General features: G+C 44.6%; 1 protein-coding gene across 5 annotated transcripts in view; it reads right to left on the reverse strand.

Annotated features, from left to right (window-relative positions):
* LOC132394524 (carcinoembryonic antigen-related cell adhesion molecule 1-like) overlaps positions 1-18,653 on the reverse strand; it is a 31,069-nt gene extending 12,416 nt beyond the window's left edge. For 2 of the 5 annotated variants that reach the window (XM_059970796.1, XM_059970794.1), the window contains exons 1-3: positions 18,477-18,653; positions 15,158-15,466; positions 7,399-7,659 (exon numbers count right to left, since the gene is read on the reverse strand). In XM_059970796.1, the coding sequence (XP_059826779.1) occupies positions 7,399-7,659; positions 15,158-15,466; positions 18,477-18,588 (682 nt within the window). In that variant the 5' untranslated portion in view covers positions 18,589-18,653. Of the gene's footprint in view, positions 1-6,605; positions 7,660-15,157; positions 15,467-15,808; positions 16,714-17,309; positions 17,748-18,476 lie in introns of those variants that run through there. The other 3 variants (XM_059970793.1, XM_059970795.1, XM_059970797.1) reach the window with 3 other exon arrangements.
* Positions 18,654-19,894: the final 1,241 nt, after the last annotated feature.

Raw genomic sequence — 19,894 nt, forward strand, 5'->3', positions numbered from 1 at the left:
CATTTTAAGAACAGCTTCTTCCCTTCTAACATCAGGTTTCCAAATGGTCCAGTAACCCATGAACACTACCTCACTACTTTGCTCTTTTTCCACTTTTTTTTAAATATAAATTCTTCTTGTAAATTTATTATGTCTTATATTGTATTGCCACCACTAAACAATGAATTTCACAATAAACAAAGATAATAAATCTGATTCTGATCATTCTATGTTGATGACTGAGACGTGTAATAACCAAACTCTGTTTGTAAGGGGCTTTTGGGTTTGTATTGCTTTGAGAGAGTTGCAGTGGAGACTGATTTAACGTAGTGCTCACCAGGAAGCTGCAGAAGTATCTCCATAGGTAGAAGAGTTGTGCCGAACCAGCAAAAACAAATCCAAACACCAATTCAACACCCCCCCCCCACATCCTCCTTATACCCACGTGCCTATCCAAACCTCTCCTAAAGGCCTCTAATGTATTTGCCTCCCTCACTGTATCAGGCATCCAAAACTCTGAGTTTAAACAAAAACTTACCTCGTACATCCCCTTGAACCTATCCCCCCCCCTCCCCACATTCAAGGCATGCCCTGTGGGATTAGACATTTCAGCCCAGGGAAAGAGATAATCCCTGTCTACTCTATTTATCCCTCTCAGAATCCCGTAAACCTCCAGATCTACCCTCAGCCTCCAGTGCTCCAGAGAAAGCAACCCAGGTTTACTCAGCCTCTCGTGATAGCACATACTTTCTAAACCAGGCAGCATTCTGGTATTGAGCTGTAACACCTCACATTTATCTGGGTTAAACTCCATCTGCCATTTCTCAGCCCACCTCTGCGACTGATCTCAGTCGCACTGTATTCTTTGCCAGTCTTCTACACTGTTCACAACTCCAGTTTTGATATCATCCACAAATTAACTAAACCATCCATCTACATTTTCATCCAGGTCATTTATACACATTACAAACAGCAGAGGTCCCAGCATAGATCCTTGTGGAATTCCACTAATTACAGACCTCCAGCTCAAAAAAGTTCCTTCAATCACTACCTTCTGTCTTCTAAGCTACTTCTCTTCCTGGGACTGTGTAGGTTTTCCCCAGTAACGCAGTTTCCTCCAATATTCCATAGGTTGAATGCAAACTGATGACTGTAAATTACTTCTAGGGTGGATGGAAAAAGGTGGAAGAATAGATTAGAGGGGAAATTAGCAGGGATGTGGGGTTGTCCTGTGATCTGGCACAGATTTGATGGGGGATCTCATATGGAAACACATGTTCAACCGTGGCTGACAAAGAAAGTTAAGGACAGCAGAAGATGATGCAATTATCTTGTGTACAAGATGAGGCATTGATCGTGTGGATAGTCAGAGGCTTTTTCCCAGGACTGAAATAGCTAGCATGAGAGGGCATAGTTTTAAGATGCTTGGAATTAGGTATAGAGGAGATGTCAAGGGTAAGTTGATTTTTTTTTTGATTTAAAAAAAAAATCAGAGTGCTGAGTGTATGGAATGAGCTGCTAGTGGCAGCAGTAGCAACAGGATCTTTTAAGAGACTCCTGGATAGGTACATGGAGCTCAGAGAAATGGAGGGCAATGGGTAAGCCAAGGTAGTTCTAAGGTAAGGACATGTTCGGCACAGCTTTGTGGGCCGAAGGGCCTGTATTGTGCTGTGGGTTTTCTATGTTTCTAAATTGGTCATGATCTTTCCAGGATCACTTGATTCTCATGGTCCCAGAGGATTGGAAGATTGCAAGTGTCACTCCACTCTTTAAGAAGAGAGGATAGCAAAAGAAAGGAAATTATAAGCCAGTCAGCTTAACCTCAGTGGTTGGGAAAATGTTGGGAGTCTATTATTAAGGATGAGGCTTTGAGGTATTTGGAGACTAATGATAAAATAAGTCAAAGTCAACATGGTTTCTGTAAAGGGAAATCTTGTTTGACAAATCTGTTAGAGTTCCTCAAGGAAGTAACAAGCAGGGTGTGACAAAGGAGAGGCAGTGAATGTCATTGACATGGATGTTCAGAAAGTGTTTGATAAGGTGCCACATGCAGTGGCATATCTACGGTATGGCAGGTATCATGCCATGAGTGCCACTTGAAAGGGGGAGTCACATTGGGTCACAACTGAGCAGTTTCTCTTAAAATCAGTCAAGCCATTGTTGGATAGTGAAAAAAAGAATCTTCTTCAGATGTATCATCTGTCTTTGATTATCACGGGTGAGAAGCACTAGGATGGCCTTATTTCAGAGCATTGTGTAAGAAGACCATGAAACATTTCTTCATGAAGAAGAAAGAAAGTGAAGCTGAAGGACGGAAGAGACGAAAGTTGGAAGTGGAAGAAGCCAAGAAGTCAAGCAAGTTTTTCATGCCCTTCTTTGAAAAGCCCAGAACAAGTAGTTCGACATGGTGGTGATGGTGAGTTTATTGATGAGATTTTACCTGACAAGATTGAACCTGACAACACTGAACCTAGTGAACTGGATGGTGTCAAAGGGCCTCGAACTGTCATACCAGAGGTGATTGAACAGCATGACGTTGGACTTCTGAAATTTGACAAGGATACTGGAAAAGCAATTCTGCCTGAAGCGTTGAGAACAGAAATAATAAAGCTGGGTTTGAACTATTTCCAGAACAATGAGGGGCCTTTCCTACCAACAAATAACCACTCAATGAACAAAAACTTGGTTCAAGAGGAAATTGGGAAATGGTCATGGTGAGGAAGTGACTCGCTCATGGCTGATCTATTATCCTTCTAAACTATCTGCATTTTGTATCTGTTGTCTTCTCTATTCCTGGTCAGGCCATCAATCCTCATTGGAGCAGGAAAGTGGATTCAATCAGTGGAAAGCAGCTGAAAGGATTAGAGTTCGTGAAAATGCCTAGAATCATTGGGAATGCTTCACACAGTGGAAAGCAATTTAGCTGGAAACAGGAGTTATTGACACGTGGTGTGATGCCTTGATGAGAATCCGTCACTGCATAAAATTCCTTGTGACTCAGAACCTTGCTTTGAGAGGACACAGGTCAATTCAACTGAATGATGACTCCAATGTGGGAAATTTCCTTGGCTTACTGAAACTACTGGCATCTTTGACCCTGTCATAAAAAAACACCTCACTCATTTGGAAAGTCATCCTGGATCCACATCTTATCTTTCACTGGGTGTCCAGAACAAATTCATCTGCATGATGGTATCCATTGTTCACCGGAGTTTACTGAGAAGCATTCGTAAAGTACTATGCTCTCATGTTCGACTCGACTCGACTCCTGATCAGGCACACTGTGAGCAGATGTCAGAAGTAGTGAGGTATGTGGAAGTTATTTTGAGGGGAAAACAGTCCGTGTTAGAGAGTCCTTCCTTGGTCTTATTCAGATAAGCCAGAAGGATGCTGAGAGCCTGGCTGAAGACATTGTGAAACAGCTAGAGAAGAATGAAATGGAGCTACAATATTGTTGGTCACAGTGCTATGACAATGCTGCTGTGATGGCTGGACACAGAAGTGGTGTTCATCAAAGAATAAATGAAAAAAACAACCTGATAGTGTTTGTGAATTGTGACAATCACTCAACTCAACTTGATGGGTGTACATGCAGCCAAGCAGGATACAATGATGGTCGCATTTTTTGACACCAAAGCTCTCCCTGTGTTTATCTCTCCTTCAACACAGTGCTGGGAAAAACTCAAACATGTCATGTCTGTGGTTGTTCAGTCAGAGTCCGAAACCAGGTGGAGTGCAAGGACAGAAGCAGTGAAGCCCGTCAACAAGTACGTTGAGGAGATACCTCAAGTTCTCCTGGACAAGATAGACAATGAAAACGAAACCAGTGAAACAAGAAATGATGCAAGGCAGCTGTACAACCGCATGCCGAGTTACGATTTTCTGATTTTGGAAGAAAGTACTCATTTGCAATGACCATATTTAAAAGAGGCTGCAGGATCCTAGCATGAATTTCCACGATGGCTGCCCTGGATTTGAAAGCCCTCCGAGATCATTTTCATGATGAAAGAGAAGTGTTGGTCAGTGAGTCACTCAAAGAAGGAGTTAGTCTCTGTCAAGAACGGAATATTGAAGTTAAAAGATGTCAGAGACAAAAGAAATGAATGGCTGATGAGAACTTGAGAGACGCTGTTGTTAACAGCTAAGGAGGAAATGGAGAGAGTCATGAAGGGAACACTCGACCACCTTCACAGAGAAATGGACGAAAGGTTCGCTCGTTTGCATGACACTGACACCAGGTTTGGGATCCTTCTCGATGTCGAGGGACTGTGTTACGGCGCTGACAGTAACGACCTAAAGAAGTGTGAAAATTTGGGTGAATTGTACAGCCCTGATGTTGATGGACAACAGCTATATGAAAAAAATTTGGATTGCAGAATGTTGCTATCAAGGCAGGTCAACATGAAAATATCAAGACCTGAAGAGCTTCTTGAATTTATTGTTCAGTTTGGAGATGAGAGCATCTTCCCCAATCTTTGCATTGCTATTCAGATAATGCTAACCATCGCAGTTTTCATCACCAGCTGTGAGAGATCATTCAGCAAGTTAAACTAATACTTCTGTATTTGAGAGCCTCCATGGGTCAGGACAGACTCTGTGATCTTGCTCTGCTGAGTGTAGAAAGAGAAGAAACTGAAAAAACTGATCACATCATAGACCAATTTGCATCAGTGAAAGCAAGGAAGGTGCAGTTATAATTTTCATGTAGTGCCATAATTTGTTAATTAAAAGATTAACAAGCTTGACCTGTATTTTTGAGCTGATATTATGGTAAAGTTATCTAAAAGATGGGTGTCAGATGTTTGGACAGGGGCACAATTTCATTTCTTGCCATAGGCGCTATTTTCCCTGGATACGCCCCTGGCCATATGAGGCCACTTAACAAGATAAAATCCTATGGCGTTATCGGAAAGATACTGGCACGGATAGCAGAATGGCTAACAGGCAGGAGGCAGTGAGTGGGAATAAAAGAGGCCCTTTCTACTTGGCTGCCAGTGACTCGTGGTGCTCCTCGGGGGTCTGTATTGGGAATGCTTTTCATATTGTTTGTCCATGATTTAGATAATAGAGTTAATGGCTCTGTGGCAAAGTCTGCTGATGATACGAAGATCGGCAGAGAGGTAGGTAGTGCTGAGGAAGTAATGCAATTGTAGCAGGACTTAGACAAATTCAAAGTATGGGCACAAAAGTGGCAAACGGAATACAGTGTTGGGAAATGTGCGGACTATTATATAAATGGGGATAAGGTTCAAAAAGAGGTGCAGAGGGACTTAGTCGTCCTCATTGCAAGACTCCCAAAAGGTTAATTTACAGGCTGAGACTGTGGTAAAGGCAAATGCAATGTTGGCACTTATTTCAAGGGGAATAGAATATAAAAACAAGGAGCCTTTATAAGACATTAGTCAGACTGCACTTGGACAATTGTCAACAGTTTTGGGCCCCAAATTTCAGAAAGGATGATGTGTTGTCATTGAAGAGAGTCCAGAGCAGGTTTGTGAGGATGACTCCAGGAATGAAGGGGTTAACATACAAAGAGCATTTGGCAGCTTTGGGCTTGTACTCACTGGAATTTAGAAGAATGTGAGAGGATTAGTCCCTCCTCTCGTTGGACCATCCACATACTGATTTAAGAAACCTTCCTGGATATACTTAAACCTCTTACACCAAGGTCCTAGTTTACAGTATATTAGGGAAGTTGAAATCCCCCATGAAAACAACCCCATCATTTTTAAATGTTTCCTGAATCTGATTACATACCTGTTCCTCAATGTCCTGGTAGCTGTTTGGGTGTCTGTAATACAATCCCATCGGAGTGATTGCACCCTTCCTATTCCCAACGGACTCAGTATCTGACCCCTCCATCATCTCTCCTTGAGTGCATCTGTGATAATCCCCGATTTGTGCAACTCCACTCCTCTATCTTTTCTGAAATTTTGAAAACCTGGAACATTAATCACCCATTCCTGCCCCTCTCCTAGAGAAGTTTTGGTAATGACTACATCATAGTTCCATTCATGCTCCAAGTTCATCTTTACCCACAGTACGCCTAGTATTTAAATACATATACACAAACCATCCTGCCCATCATACCTGTTATTTCAATTTTGCTTTCCAATAGTTTTCTGGATATTTATCTGCTGATCCGATCCTTCCCTTACCGAACTGGGGCTCCAAAACTAGTTTAAACCCTCCCGAGTAGGATCAGCAAACCTCCCAGCCAGGATATTGGTTTCCCTCCAGTTCAGGGGCAACTCATCTCTCTTGTATAGGTCACCCCTTCCCCAGATGATCCAAGAACTTGGATCTCTGTCCTCTGCACCAGCCCATGGCACAGAGAGTGAACTGGAGATTACAACCTCAGAGGTCCTCCTCTTCAGCCTCTTTCCCAACTATCTACTCACTGCATAGGACTTCTTCCCATTTTCTGCCTATGACATTGGTGACAATATACCTCTGGTTGCCCCCCATCCCCCTCAAGAATGTCCTGCAGCCACTCTAATACATCACCGACACTAGCACCCAGGAGGCAACACACATTCCTGGTGTCTCTTCTGCAGCTACAGAAACTCCTTCCCCCCCCCCCCCCCCAAACTATCGAGTCCCCTGTATCTATCACACTGCCCAACTTCTCCCTTCCCCGTCGAGGCTCCGAACCACCCACAGCTGCTGTCCGAAGCCCTCACTCCGGGTGTTACCACCTCTTCTAGAATCCCGTCTGTAATATCTCCAGCCTCCCAAATGATCCAGAGCACATCCAACTTCAGCTCCAACTCTTTGACCCGGTCAGTCAGGCGCTGAAATTGTGCACACTTCCTGTGAATGCAGTCACCAGGGAAACCATCAGGTATCCCAAATTCCCACATCTTACAGTAGCATTCCATCTTGACTACTCCACACCAAAAAAGGCTCGCCTCTTCTTAAATGCACATTTACCTGCTCATGCAGGATTCTGTTGAGCCAGAGCCTTCCCACTCTACCACTGGCACACTCAATCAATGGCTGCTCTGCTTGAGACTATTTCTATTTGCAGCTCAGGTCAGGCTTCTGATGCCAGTTTCCACACCTGCACAGCCGAAAATCACCGGCCTTGCCTGAGTCTCCTGAAAGACATGGCTCTGATCCAGTGCTCAATCCTCTTGCCTGAGCTGCAGAGAGGCTGGCGTTACCAGAGTCCACTCTTCTCACACTCACACCTAGCTGCCATAGGCGCTAGAAAGATAGATTGGGCCGTTGGAAAAGGGAAGAGGTGTGAATTAGCTGATTACTCAAAGAGCTGACGGACCCACAACTTCCTATGTCATATCAATTGTAAGAACTCCAGCCCTCCTTTGGCCATCTCGGCTGCAATGCTGACCGATTGTTTTCTAAAGTCCACCAACGTAAGATGGTGAAAAGGTACCCTCAGAAAACCGAGCTTACCAGGTCTTGTCAGGATGTAATCCTTCCTGACGGAGCTGACTGGATTGTGTGCCACACACACGTACGTAGCACTCTCGTGCCATGCATCATTCTGGATCAGGAGAGTCCTGTTGCCATCTCTCATCTGGTCATTACAGCAGACTTGGACTCCATTTTTCCACCACTGATACTCAAGAGGATCCCCATCCACCTTACACGTGAGCTGGATGGCAGAACCGATGAAGATGGTATTGATGACAATCAGATCTTCTGAGAGAGGACCTAAAGGGGAGAGTGTGGTTAATGAATGGTGAACAATTCCAATGAAAACTTACCACCCGGCACCACACCAAACACAAAGGAAAGATCAACACTCTGCAACAACAAGGCAGCACCTTCCAGACCCACAACCACCATTATCTAGGAGGACAAGGACAGCAGATTCCTGGGAACACCACTACTTGGAAATCCCATTCCAAGTCACTCACCATCCTGACTTGTAAATATGTCACCATTCCTTCATTGTTGCTGAGTCAATATTGTGTAATTCCCTCCCTAACAGCACCTTGGGTGCACCTACACCTCAGGGACTGCAGCTCATCATAACCCTCTCATGGGCAACTAGGGATGGACAATAAATGCTGGCTTAGCTGGAGACACTCACATCCTGCAAATGAATAAATTAAAAAATTGAAGTGACTGCACATCACAACAAGTTCCCACCAGTGAGCTCATGGTCAGACCTGTGAGGGGGTGTGTGCCAACTGCAGGGATTTGCCCTCAGCCATGTATCAAGAGGAATTGTTGGATCACTGTTAATGTGGTTTCAAGGCAGAGGGAAGAACAGGGACAGATAAACAGGGGACTGTCCTCGCTCTTCTCTACAAAATATAACAGGACCTTCACTCTCCAAAAGGTAAATAATGGTTCAGAAATTTGCTCAAGTTCTTTAAGGTCTGGACTGCTTTAATCCACCAAGTGTGGGTGTTTGACCTTATTACCAAGGACTCCATCTAGTTCCTAGTTGATACCTTATTATTGAAGGTGGTGTCACGTACCCCCGTGACCGGGTTACCAAACCAGCAGAAATGGAAGGATACGTTGGAGGCTGGTGGTACTGCAACTATAGGTGTTTATTAGTAAACTAAGTAATACAGTATCAAAAATGCAAATATACATATATGGAAGGTTAGCAATGATAAATACAGAAGTGTAGGAATAAGAATCAAAACCAAGCTCTATCGTAGTCTAGGGGTAAATGAATAGCCTTAAGATAATGCAGAGTTCAGTTCAGGTTGAGGTAGTTGCTGTCATAATGAGAGAGAGGGAGAGGGAGAGGGTGCACAATGTTCTTTCAGTGTCTGCCGGTGTCTCAGCAGACTCGTCTTTTTATCTGCCCTGCCGGGGTACCAGCTATCCATCAAGTTCATCACCTGGTGCCTCCTTGCTGTGTCAGCAGGGATCCACACAAACAGGCCAAATGTCCTTGGTGCTAAAGTCAACAATTAGCGAAGAAGCCATAATACTAAATCATCCATGGAGCCATAACTTTAAATCTCTCTCCCATCTGCAGCAGGATGCCTCCCCCCTTCTTCATCTCTCTCTTTCGTTAGCAGCATAGTTCGCGGGGAGGGGGTCAACTCTGGACCCCAACTCCCCATGGCTTGCTCATCACACATAACAGTGGTTACAACATTGGAGGCCTCAATATCCACCCCAGAGTGCAATGTTCTAAAAGTCACTGAAGCCCATTTATAAGTTTGTGACAAACTCTTACCTTTCTCTTTTTTGCTGTGAAAGTACTCTTGCCTGGCCTCAACCTCATCAGAATTACCTGACCCAAGACTAGGACATCACAAGTGAACAAGTCCCGGCACCCACTGACCCACACTCCACTGCCTCCAGCCCTAGCACAACAATGGCTTTGACATTCTCAATTCTCCATCTCAAATTTCTCCAGGATGTCCCCCCCCACCCCTCACCTCGTTTCCTCTGGAACATCCTCCAGACCCAGAGCTCTCCAACTTCCTCCACTCCAGCCTTTTATACAACCCTGACATGCTACCTTCTACCATTCCTGACTATTCCCCAGGAGTCTGGAATTTTCTCCCTCACCTTTCTCTCTTTTGGACATTTCAGCAACCATTTGGTCGCTCGCTAAGATATTTACAAAGATCAACTATTTTTGTTAGAGTTTCTGAAAGGTACTCTGGGCATCATGCTGCATTCAGTTGGTCTTTATGAGCCGTGTCGGATGTTGTGGGCAATCATGGTATTTCTTATTCTTGGTAAATTTCTACGTAAGTGGTTTGTCATTGTCTTCTTCTGTGCAGTGTCTTTACAAGACGGGTGACCCCAGCCAGTATCGACACCCTTCGGAGATTGTCCGCCTGGTGTCAGTGGTCATAGAATCAGGACTTGCGACGTGCACCAGCGACCACCCACCACCTGCTCTCATGGCTTCACATGACCCTGATCTGGGGCGAGGGTGCCAAGTAGGTGCTAAACCTTGCACAAGGGTGACCTACAGGCTAGCAAAGGGGAGGAGCCCTGCCACCCACCTACTAAATTAGCCTGCTATAGCAGTGTGAACTAACAGAACTGACAGCGTAAAGCTGATGGCTTGAGAAACACGTAGACTGATAATAAGCTGTGGGTACCTATAATGTTCGAGGAGATGTGACACCCATTGGATCTATGAAATGCAAGCTCCACTACAAGACCACAAGATAGAGGAGCAGAATTAGGCCATCAAATTAGCGCCAATCTCCTGCCTTCCCCCCACCCCCCCCCCCCCCGTATCCTTTCAAGACCCGATCAATCAAAAATCTATCAACCTCAGCTTTAAATAAAGACTTGATCTCCACAGCTGCCTGTGGCAAAGTATTCCACCCTCTGGCAAATAAATTCCTCCACACTTCCAAGCTGAAAGGATACCCCTCTATTTTACCACTGTGTCCTCTGGTCTTAGACTCTCCCACCATAGGAAACATCCTCCCCACATACACTCTCTCAACGCCTTTTCACCATTCACTAGGTTCCAATGAGATCACCCCTCATTCTTCCAAATTCTGGTGAATACAGGCCTAGAACCATCAAATGCTCTTCATGCAAAGCCGTTTAATCCTGGCATCATTTTTGTGAACATTCTTTGAACCCTCTCCAGTTTCAGCACATCCTTTCTAAGATGAGGGGTCTAAAATGTTCCAGATACTCCAAGTGAGGCCTCACCAGTGATTTATAAAGTCTCAACATTACATCCCTGCTTTGATCTTCTAGTCCTCTTGAAATGCAAGCTAGCATTGCATTTGCTTTCCTCACCACAGACTCAACCTGTGAAATAACCTTTAGGGAATACCGCCAATGACTCCAAAGTCTCTTTGTGCCCCAGCTCTTTTTTCTCTCAATTTGGAAAATAGTCTATCCTTTCATTCCTTCTACCAAAGTGCATGAAAATACACTTCCCAACACTATTCCATCAGGCACTTCTTTTCCCATTCTCCTAATCAGTCGAGATCCTTCTGTAGCCTCTCTACTTCCTCAAAACTTCCTGCCCCTCCACCCACCTTAAAATTGCAACAAAGCCATCAATTCCATCATCAAATCGTTGACAGATAATGTAAAAGAACTGGCCCAACACAGACCCCTGTGGAACACCACTAGTCACTGGCAGCCAGCCAGAAAAGGTTCTCTTTATTCCCACTCTCTGCCTCCTGATAATCAGCCTCTGCTTCATGGGTGTGAGAATCTTTCTTGTAATACCACGGGCTCATAGCTTGTTAAGCAGCTTCCTGTGTGACACCTTGCCAACCATCATCATCATCAGGTGCCGTGCCCAGTTTGAGCTTTGATGGCCATGGCCCACACACTCTTGTTTCGGGTCAAGTGGATCAATTCATTGGTATTCATTTCCATTTCTCTGGCTGCTGTCTCCATCATCATTTGTCATTGCTTTCCTCTTGCTTTCTTCCCTTCAATCTTTCCCATAATTACCGTGCATTCTAACTCCACTTTCCTAATCACATGTCCAATGAAGTTACGTTGCCTTTTCATGATCTCATACATTATTTCTCTTTTTGTGCTTGTTCAGTTCATGGCATCCTCATTAGATATTCGTTTCATCCATGATATTCTTTTCATCTTCCTCAAAATCCACATCTCTGCTGCTTCAATTCATTTCCTCATGTTACTAGATATTGTGAGAAGACAATAGCCTATGCCTCAACGTCAGCAAGATGAAGGGACTGGTTGTTGACTTCAGAAGGAGTAGTGAACCGCACGACCCCATCTACATAGGTGGTGCGCAGGTGGAACAGGTCAAAAGCTTTAAGTTCCCCGGGGTGAATATCACAAATGACTTGATGTGGTCTAACCAAGCAGAGTCCACTGCCAAGAAGGCCCACCAGCGCCTTTACTTCCTGAGAAAGCTGAAGAAATTTGGCCTGTCCCCCAAAACCCTCACTAATTTTTATAGGTGCACCGTAGAAAGCATTCTTCTAGGGTGTATCACAACCTGGTATGGAAGTTTTCCTGTCCAAGACAGGAAGAAGCAGCAGAAGATCGTGAACATAGCCCAGCACATCGCACAAACCAGTCTTCCATCTTTGGACTCACTTTACATCACACACTGTTGGCGCAGTGCTGCCAGGATAATCAAGGACACAACCCACCCAGCCAACACACTTTTTGTCCCTCTTCCCTCCGGAAGAAGGTTCAGGAACTTGAAGATTTGTACGGTCAGATTTGGGAACAGCTTCTTTCCAACTGTGATAAGACTGCTGAACAGATCCTGACCCGGATCTGGGCCGTACCTTCCAAATATCTGGACCTGACTTGCACTACCTTACTTTCCCTTTTCTATTTTGTAATTATGATTTGTAATTTAAATTTTTAATATATTTACTTTGATTTGTACTTCAGGGAGCGTGAAGCGCAGAATCAAATATTGCTGCGATGAATGTACGCTCTAGTATCAATTGTTTGCGGACAATAAAGTATTGTCCAGCATTCTGAGTTATATATATATATAACATAACTGGATAAACGTAACATTTCAGTGCTCTGAGGAGGGTCGTCATGCTTAGTTTAGTGTTGGTCAGTATACTCTTCATTCTCGTAAAGATGTCTTTTGCCATCCCTATTCTTCTTCTGATATCCATGTCGCACCAGCCATCCGATGTCACCCAGCTTCCTAAGTAGCAAAAGTTCTGTACTTATTTTATGCCTTCCCTGTTTATTCGCAGCCTGCAGATAGGATTCTCCTTCTTTTTGGATATCACCATAGATTCTGTCTTTTTGCAATTGAAAGATAGACGCATTTTTGCACTTTCTCAACAATTATATCAATTAAGTTTTGTAGTTCTTCCTCCATACTTGCAATTAACAGTGTCATCTGCATGTCTGAAATTATTGATGTTTTCACCGCCAACTTTGATTCCCAAGTTGTCTCTTTTTTTTGTGATATTGTTTCACTGTACACATTAAACAAATCAGGGGAGAAAACACACCCTTGTCTACCGCCTCTCTTGCTTTTTGTAAACAGACTCACTTCTCCATCTATTCTTACAGCGGCAGTTTGTTCCCAGTACAGATTTCTGATTAGGCGGAGGTCTTCCGAATCTAATTCTACAGTTTGCTAATAGCCTTCTGTAAATCCAAATACACAAAGTCTATGGATTATCCTTTGTCTATCCTGCTTTTTATTTCTTTAACGAATTCCACGAATTCTCAAGTACAGCAATCTCATCCTTGGATGGTCAAAACGTAGGAGTTAAGGTAGAAGAGTGGCACAATGGTATTGCAATTGGCAGAACATTGTGAGAGTTGTAAGATTAGTTTAATTGCCATTGCTACATTCTCCCCATGATGGTGGGGTTTTGTTCAGGAGTTCCGGTTTTCTCCCACACTCCAAACACATACAGTTCAGGGCGAGTTGTGGGCCAGCAGGGCGGTGACACTTGTGGGTGCCCGGCGTAATCCTTGCTGATTTAATTTCACACAGATGATTCCTTTCACCATCCATTTTGTTGTACATGTGACAAATTAATCTTTATATAAAAAACGATTAGTCAAGAGGGATGAGCAAAGATCTGGGAATCCTGATACTCACTTTCTCCCCACCAGTCCCTACTGATCATTTTTCACTATTCCCAGCAGATCTAATAAGATTCTACACCGAACGCATCCCTTTTCTTTCTCCCCCCCACCCCCATTCCAATCCCTTGGCACTTTGTATGGAATCGCTTCCTCCATGGCTCACTTGACCACACATTCATTCCTGTCTAACACTGCCCCAGAGTCATGGTGTTGCAAGCACTCCCCTTTCACTCCCCACTCTCCCCTCCACCCCCATCACACAGATACCAAGAGAACTTCAGCGGAAACAGCCATTGACCTTACATTTGTTCCCATTCGCCGCACTGCATTTGGAGATCATAACCTGGTCTCCTCCAAGCCAGAGGAAGCATGCACAGGCTGTGTGATGGTTTTATGAATCAGTCCATAGCAGTGACCCCGACACTTATAAATCACTATGCCCCTTCTCATCTCCCTGACTGACCTCCAGCCCTATTATTTGGGACAACACAAGTTGGAGGAACACCACATCCTCCACCCGGGCATGTTGCAGGCTGCAGAACTCAATATTGACTTCTCCTCCTTTATGAGAATACATGTTCTTTGTTCTAATGCAAGAGCCATTTCCCCTGCCACACTCCTCTCTTTCACACTGCCTATTGTCTGACCTGCTGGGCACACAAACCACACAAGCAACAAACTGCACTGGCATGATAGCTTAATCTGATCCCAGTGACCAATTGACTTCACTCAATCAGAGAATATTCTGCCCATTGCCCTCCCCCATCTTCTCCGCCACCCAATCTAATGTATTGAATCTTGAAAAGTTTGAGGAGCAAGTTTAGTTACATCAAACAGGGTGAAATGCATCACATGCACTACCAATACACGAGGGAGTGCTGGAGGCAGTCTGCAAGTATTGCCATACATTCCTGCATCAACATAGCATTTCCATAATGCTCGTCAGAACAGCACAGAACAAGCAATAAAACAATCCCCAGTCCTCTCACAACCATGCTCATACAGACCTTTACCCTCCGGATCAGCCTCCAGTGGACTTGGAGATACTAATCTTCGACTTAGCCAGCAGACTCAGCTCCGGCCAGTAGGCCTCGACTTCCCCAGAATTCCAGTTCAACTCTTGGGTCTTGATCCTCGGCATCAATCCCAGGATACCCTGATCATTGAACACTGGACCTCAAACTCTAAACTTGCCAATTCAGGAACCTGGCAATGTCATCAGAGCACGTTCATCTCGACCACTCAGAACCCCAATTCTGGTACCCGCCAACAACTTGCTAACCTGGGGAGGGGGGGAAGCTCATCCACTATTCACCAGCCCTACACCCAACCATGGATGTCCCACCTCCTTGTTGCTGGCCTTCAAATGCACGAGCGGAGTCTTAGGCTCCTGCCTGAGCTCAAATTCCTCCATATTCTGTCTCTAAAACCTAACTAAACACCCTAACTCCCCTATCCTCAAGACTTTAAAAATAAATTCAGGGCCAATAGTCTGTCTTTTGAACATTTAATCTTTCATTCCCCACAGATGTAGCCTTGACCTGAAGTATTTCATCCCCTCCCCCGACAACATCTGGTTTATTTCAGATTTCCAGCTCCTGCAGGTTTGTTTGGATTTTTATGAACTACAGAACCTGCAGTGAGTCATTTTTAAACAGCATTACAAGCAAATGAAAACACTCACGGAAGAGGAACAGCTGTATTATTTTTAGTGTACGATCAGCTGCCATGAAGCTGTAATCTCCTTGGTCCCCGACCTTTAATCCATTTATCATCAGAGAGCCGTTGGATGGAATAAATTGTAAACGTGACCTGAACTGCTCACTGGGCTCTGCCCACTTCCCGTAATCCGGGATGTGATGCAAAATCGTGAGCGGGCTTCTGTGCCTGGCGATGAACGTCCAAATTATTTCCTGCTTGCTGGGATCAGCTTTGACTTTAGGATCCAGTAACACTGATGAACCAATCATTCCATTCATCTGTTCCTGTTCGGCTGGTGAGGACAAGAGAGAGAAAACAAATCACTGAAACTGTTAACAGGGAAGTGAAGCAGATGAGAAAACTACAGGCTACTGATGCACCCAACATCACTAAACAGGTAGAACTTGTGGCCTATATCATCCCTGCTGATAAACTAAATCCCAGAGCCACACATCCCACTAGCTGACATTTACCCAAAGAATATTGCAGAGTGCAGAGAATTCTTACATATAGAACCTGCTTCCTCACCCCCAGCTGCTATTGGCACTGTGTGGGGTTTCACATGAGCCAAGTGTCCAGCAATCCAAAGGTAGTTGATTGCCATGTGTTGGTTGAAGTACAACTGCTTACTTACTGCCCGTTTCACCAGCGAGGTTTAGGGCAGCAATGAAGGTCCTCCGTCTCTGGCAGTGTCCGGGGATTCCTTCAGCTTGTCATTCGCTCAGCTTTCACTGTCAGCCATGACCCAGGAACACCATCGCACACAGATGTAGGATTCTTCATTGCTGTTTCCATAACAATTTTGTTTTACCAGAGTCATTAGCTCTGAGCAGAACCTCCGAAGCTGGAGGACCAGTAGAACCACTCCTAGCCTGACCTCTGTCCTTTGACCTGTTTGGCACTGGTGACCCTACCAAGAGTCAAAGCACAAGACCCTGACTCCAGCCAACAGCGTCATTGAGGTACGCAAGCCTCCAAACCACATCCAAGATCGTGGTCCTCCTGGAGGTCAACAAAATTCTTATGAGTTTAGTACATGTCAGAGGTATTATTATTGAGCGTTAAGTTCCTGGAGTGCATTGCTGAGGGTGGTGTAGAGGCTGATACACTAGGGACATTTAAGAGATGAATTTTCTTTCATCCATGTGCCTATCTGAGTTATGGGTGACAGATTGTTCATGAAGTAGATTCGAAGGTCATTGTGTGTTGTAATTTTAGATCATCTCCCTCAAAAGATAATAGGCAGGCCAACTTTTTTTGAACTAAACTAAACTGTGGAATTCAATACCTAAAACAATTAAGGGATGCAGACTTAGCCGACACATCTAAACACCAAGTCAAAACTGATTTATTTAACCTAACATTTTAACTAATATCTTTGTCTTTTATTTTCCGGTTTCATTTTTTATTGCATTCTCATATTTGTACTTTATCCCACTGTAAAGCACTTTAAACTGTATCATTTGTATGAAAAGTGCTCGATAAATAAAGTTACATTGTGACTACTAGGAATACACAAAATGCTGGAAGAACTCGGGAGATCAGTCAACATCGCAGGTGAAGTAATTGGCGGAAATGTACATAATTCACAACCACCCACATTGTTTTTTTTTAAACTTTTTTTATTGCATTTTTAAATGATTACAAAGTATGAAAAAACAATGTATATAACCCATACCCCCTCCCCTTAACCCCAGAAAAAATTACTTATAATTTAAGAGATAAATATGAAACATTTTTGAAAATTTGGAGCCCTTATTTACAAAAGACAGGATTAAATATATAGATGCTCTGAAGGTGAAACAATTGGTTATTAGGGGAAAGAAATAAATATACATATTAAAGTTATTATGAATTCCATGGAGCATGTGGAGATCTTCCAACAACCAGGCATTCATTCATTCATTCTTTCTTTCTTTTTAACCACCCACATTGTTGAGGTTTTACATTTAGGCCGGTCTGACGTGATGATGTAATTACGTAAAGGACTTTTAAAGCTCGCTTTGGAGTTTAACAAAAGGGATAGCGTTTTTTTAAAACATAAAACGCTGAACTTCGTTTCATTTGCAAAACCTGCAGCATCTATGGAGAGGAATAAAGATGACTGCACATAACCCCCATCAAGGCATGTTTACCTCCGCAGTTTCTCATCTCGATCAAAGATTGTTCACAGTTTGACGCGACACTTTAAAATTTGGTTTAGAGAGTTCCTCCAGCTTTTCAGTGTCTGATGTGCCAGTGTGGCATCACGCGATCTTTGCCCCACTTCCAGCCTAGAACACGGGAGGAACTCCGCTTGTCTGGGGCATCTTTGCATCGGGAATAAACAGTCAATGTTTCAGGCCGGGATCATCCCGTTTAGCTCCCTGACTTCTCAATTAACCAATTCAGGCGATGCGATACTCCGCTCCGCAATGCGCCTTGAAATTTCACCCTGTAGCCGGCAAACTACAGCTTAGCACTCTCCGTAACCTCGCCTCCACTCCCCACCGTCCCACAGTTTTTTTTAAATTTGGTGAAAGGTGTCCTTTGGCCTGCCCGAGACTCGGTCTCCCAGCACGGCGAGACGTCGGAAAGGGTCGCTCCGGAACTCGGTGCAGCCAATACAAAAGGCGAAGTTTTGAGCGAGGCGAAGGAAGGGACTATTTAAAGGGGAAATCACCTAAACTAGTCATGTGAAACGCAATGTTTCGTTTATTTAGCCTCACTAAATGTTCACACTATGTAACGTACTGACCAGGAACCGGAATGTTCTTTGCACCGTTTCTATCTTCGCATATGGAAATAACCGGGAAAACGTGTATCTCGGGCGGTAGGCGGGCGGGCTGAGTTGCTTTCGGATCTTGGCAATTCATTCAATTCAACAGGTTGCCAAGATCGGAGAACGAGTCAACCCAACCTTTATTCGTGATTTTAAGTATATAAAGTCACAGCCTCTTTACATCGGGCACGGCGGAAAACAACACAATCGCACTTGGTCTAATTGTGGGGAGCAGTTTAGTGTTTTAGTATAACACCCAAAGCTCGTTCATTCACACAAAATGCTGGAGGAACTCAGCAGGCCAGGCAGCATGTATGAAAAGAGTGCGGTCGAGACCTCTTCGGCAGGACGGTTTTGACACCGGGTACATTGCATCTCTCACTATAAAGCATCAACCCCATTGAGGTCTCGGCGACAAGCCTCAGAGTCGGGATGAAGAGGCGATTCACCCGGCTGCAGTGGGTCGCAGGGGACCCCACACCCACTCCGACCTAACGCTCCCCATCGCAACCACCCCACGCCCCCCTTCGGGCTTTCCTACCTCCAGGAGGGAGTGCGATACACACGCACAGTGACAGGTGAAGAGCGAGCCACGGCATCGAGGGGGCTTTACAAAGGCGAGAAAATCTGCAGATGCGGGACATGCTGTTCATGTGAGGCCGAAATCTAGTCTGAAGCCGTCCGGTCCCGGGCACTTTTTAAAATTAACAAATTAAACTTGTTAACAACTGAACCACAACTAAACAAACCACGAATAAAAAGTTGCATCAGCCTAAGAACACCCACTTGAGTGATGACATTTAATTCTCACTTTTGCGAGAACTCCAATTGGTTGTCAAGGATGACACCCACTGGAACTTCGAGGAGTTGTCTGTGATTGGCTTTTTAAACTCTCAACACCACACAAGTGTTTCAGATGATGCATGCATGACTAGTCAAGTTTGTTTTCTGCCTACCTGACTGTTCCTAAGATTAAGGTTTGCACACTTGGAAATCTAAAAACGCCCACCTGGACAAGCCGGCGAGCCCTGTGAGGGTCATGTTTTTTGACTTCTCCAGTGCGTTCAACACCATCCGCCCTGCTCTGCTGGGTGAGAAGCTGACAGTGATGCAGGTGGATGCTTCCCTGGTGTCATGGATTATTGATTACCTGACTGGCAGACCACAGTACGTGCGCTTGCAACACTGTGTGTCAGACAGAGTGGTCAGCAGCACTGGGGCTCCACAGGAGACTGTCCTGTCTCCCTTTCTCTTCACCATCTACACCTCGGATACAACACCGAGTCTTGCCATCTTCAGAAGTTGTCTGATGAATCTGCCATAGTTGGATGCATTAGCAAGGGAGATGAGGCTGAGTACAGGGCTACGGTGGGAAACTTTGTCACATGGTGCGAGCAGAATCATCTGCAGCTTAATGTGAAAAAGGCTAAGGAGCTGGTGGTGGACCTGAGGAGGGCTAAGGTACCAGTGACACCTGTTTCCATCCAAGGGGTCAGTGTGGACATGGTGGAGGATTACAAATACCTGGGGATATGAATGGACAATAAACTGGACTGGTCAAAGAACACTGAGACTGTCTACAAGAAGGGTCAGAGCCGTCTCTATTTCCTGAGGAGACTGAGATCCTTTAACATCTGCCAGGAGAAAAGGCCGTTCCCAAAACCTAGTGTCATAAGGCATGCTCCACAATCCAGGCAACATCCTTGTAAATCTCCTCTGCACCCTTTCTATGGCTTCTACATCCTTCCTGTAGTGAAGCGACTAGAACTGAGCACAGTACTCCAAGTGGGGTCTGACCAGGGTCCTATATAGCTGCAACATTACCTCTCTGCTGTTAAACTCAATCCCACGATTGATGAAGGCCAATACACCATATGCCTTCTTAACCACAGAGTCAACTTTTGAGTGTCCTATGGACTTGGACCCCAAGATCCTCCGATCCTTCACATTGCCAAGAGT

This window comes from Hypanus sabinus, chromosome 5, assembly GCF_030144855.1.
Source record: "Hypanus sabinus isolate sHypSab1 chromosome 5, sHypSab1.hap1, whole genome shotgun sequence".
Lineage (NCBI taxonomy): Eukaryota > Metazoa > Chordata > Chondrichthyes > Myliobatiformes > Dasyatidae > Hypanus > Hypanus sabinus.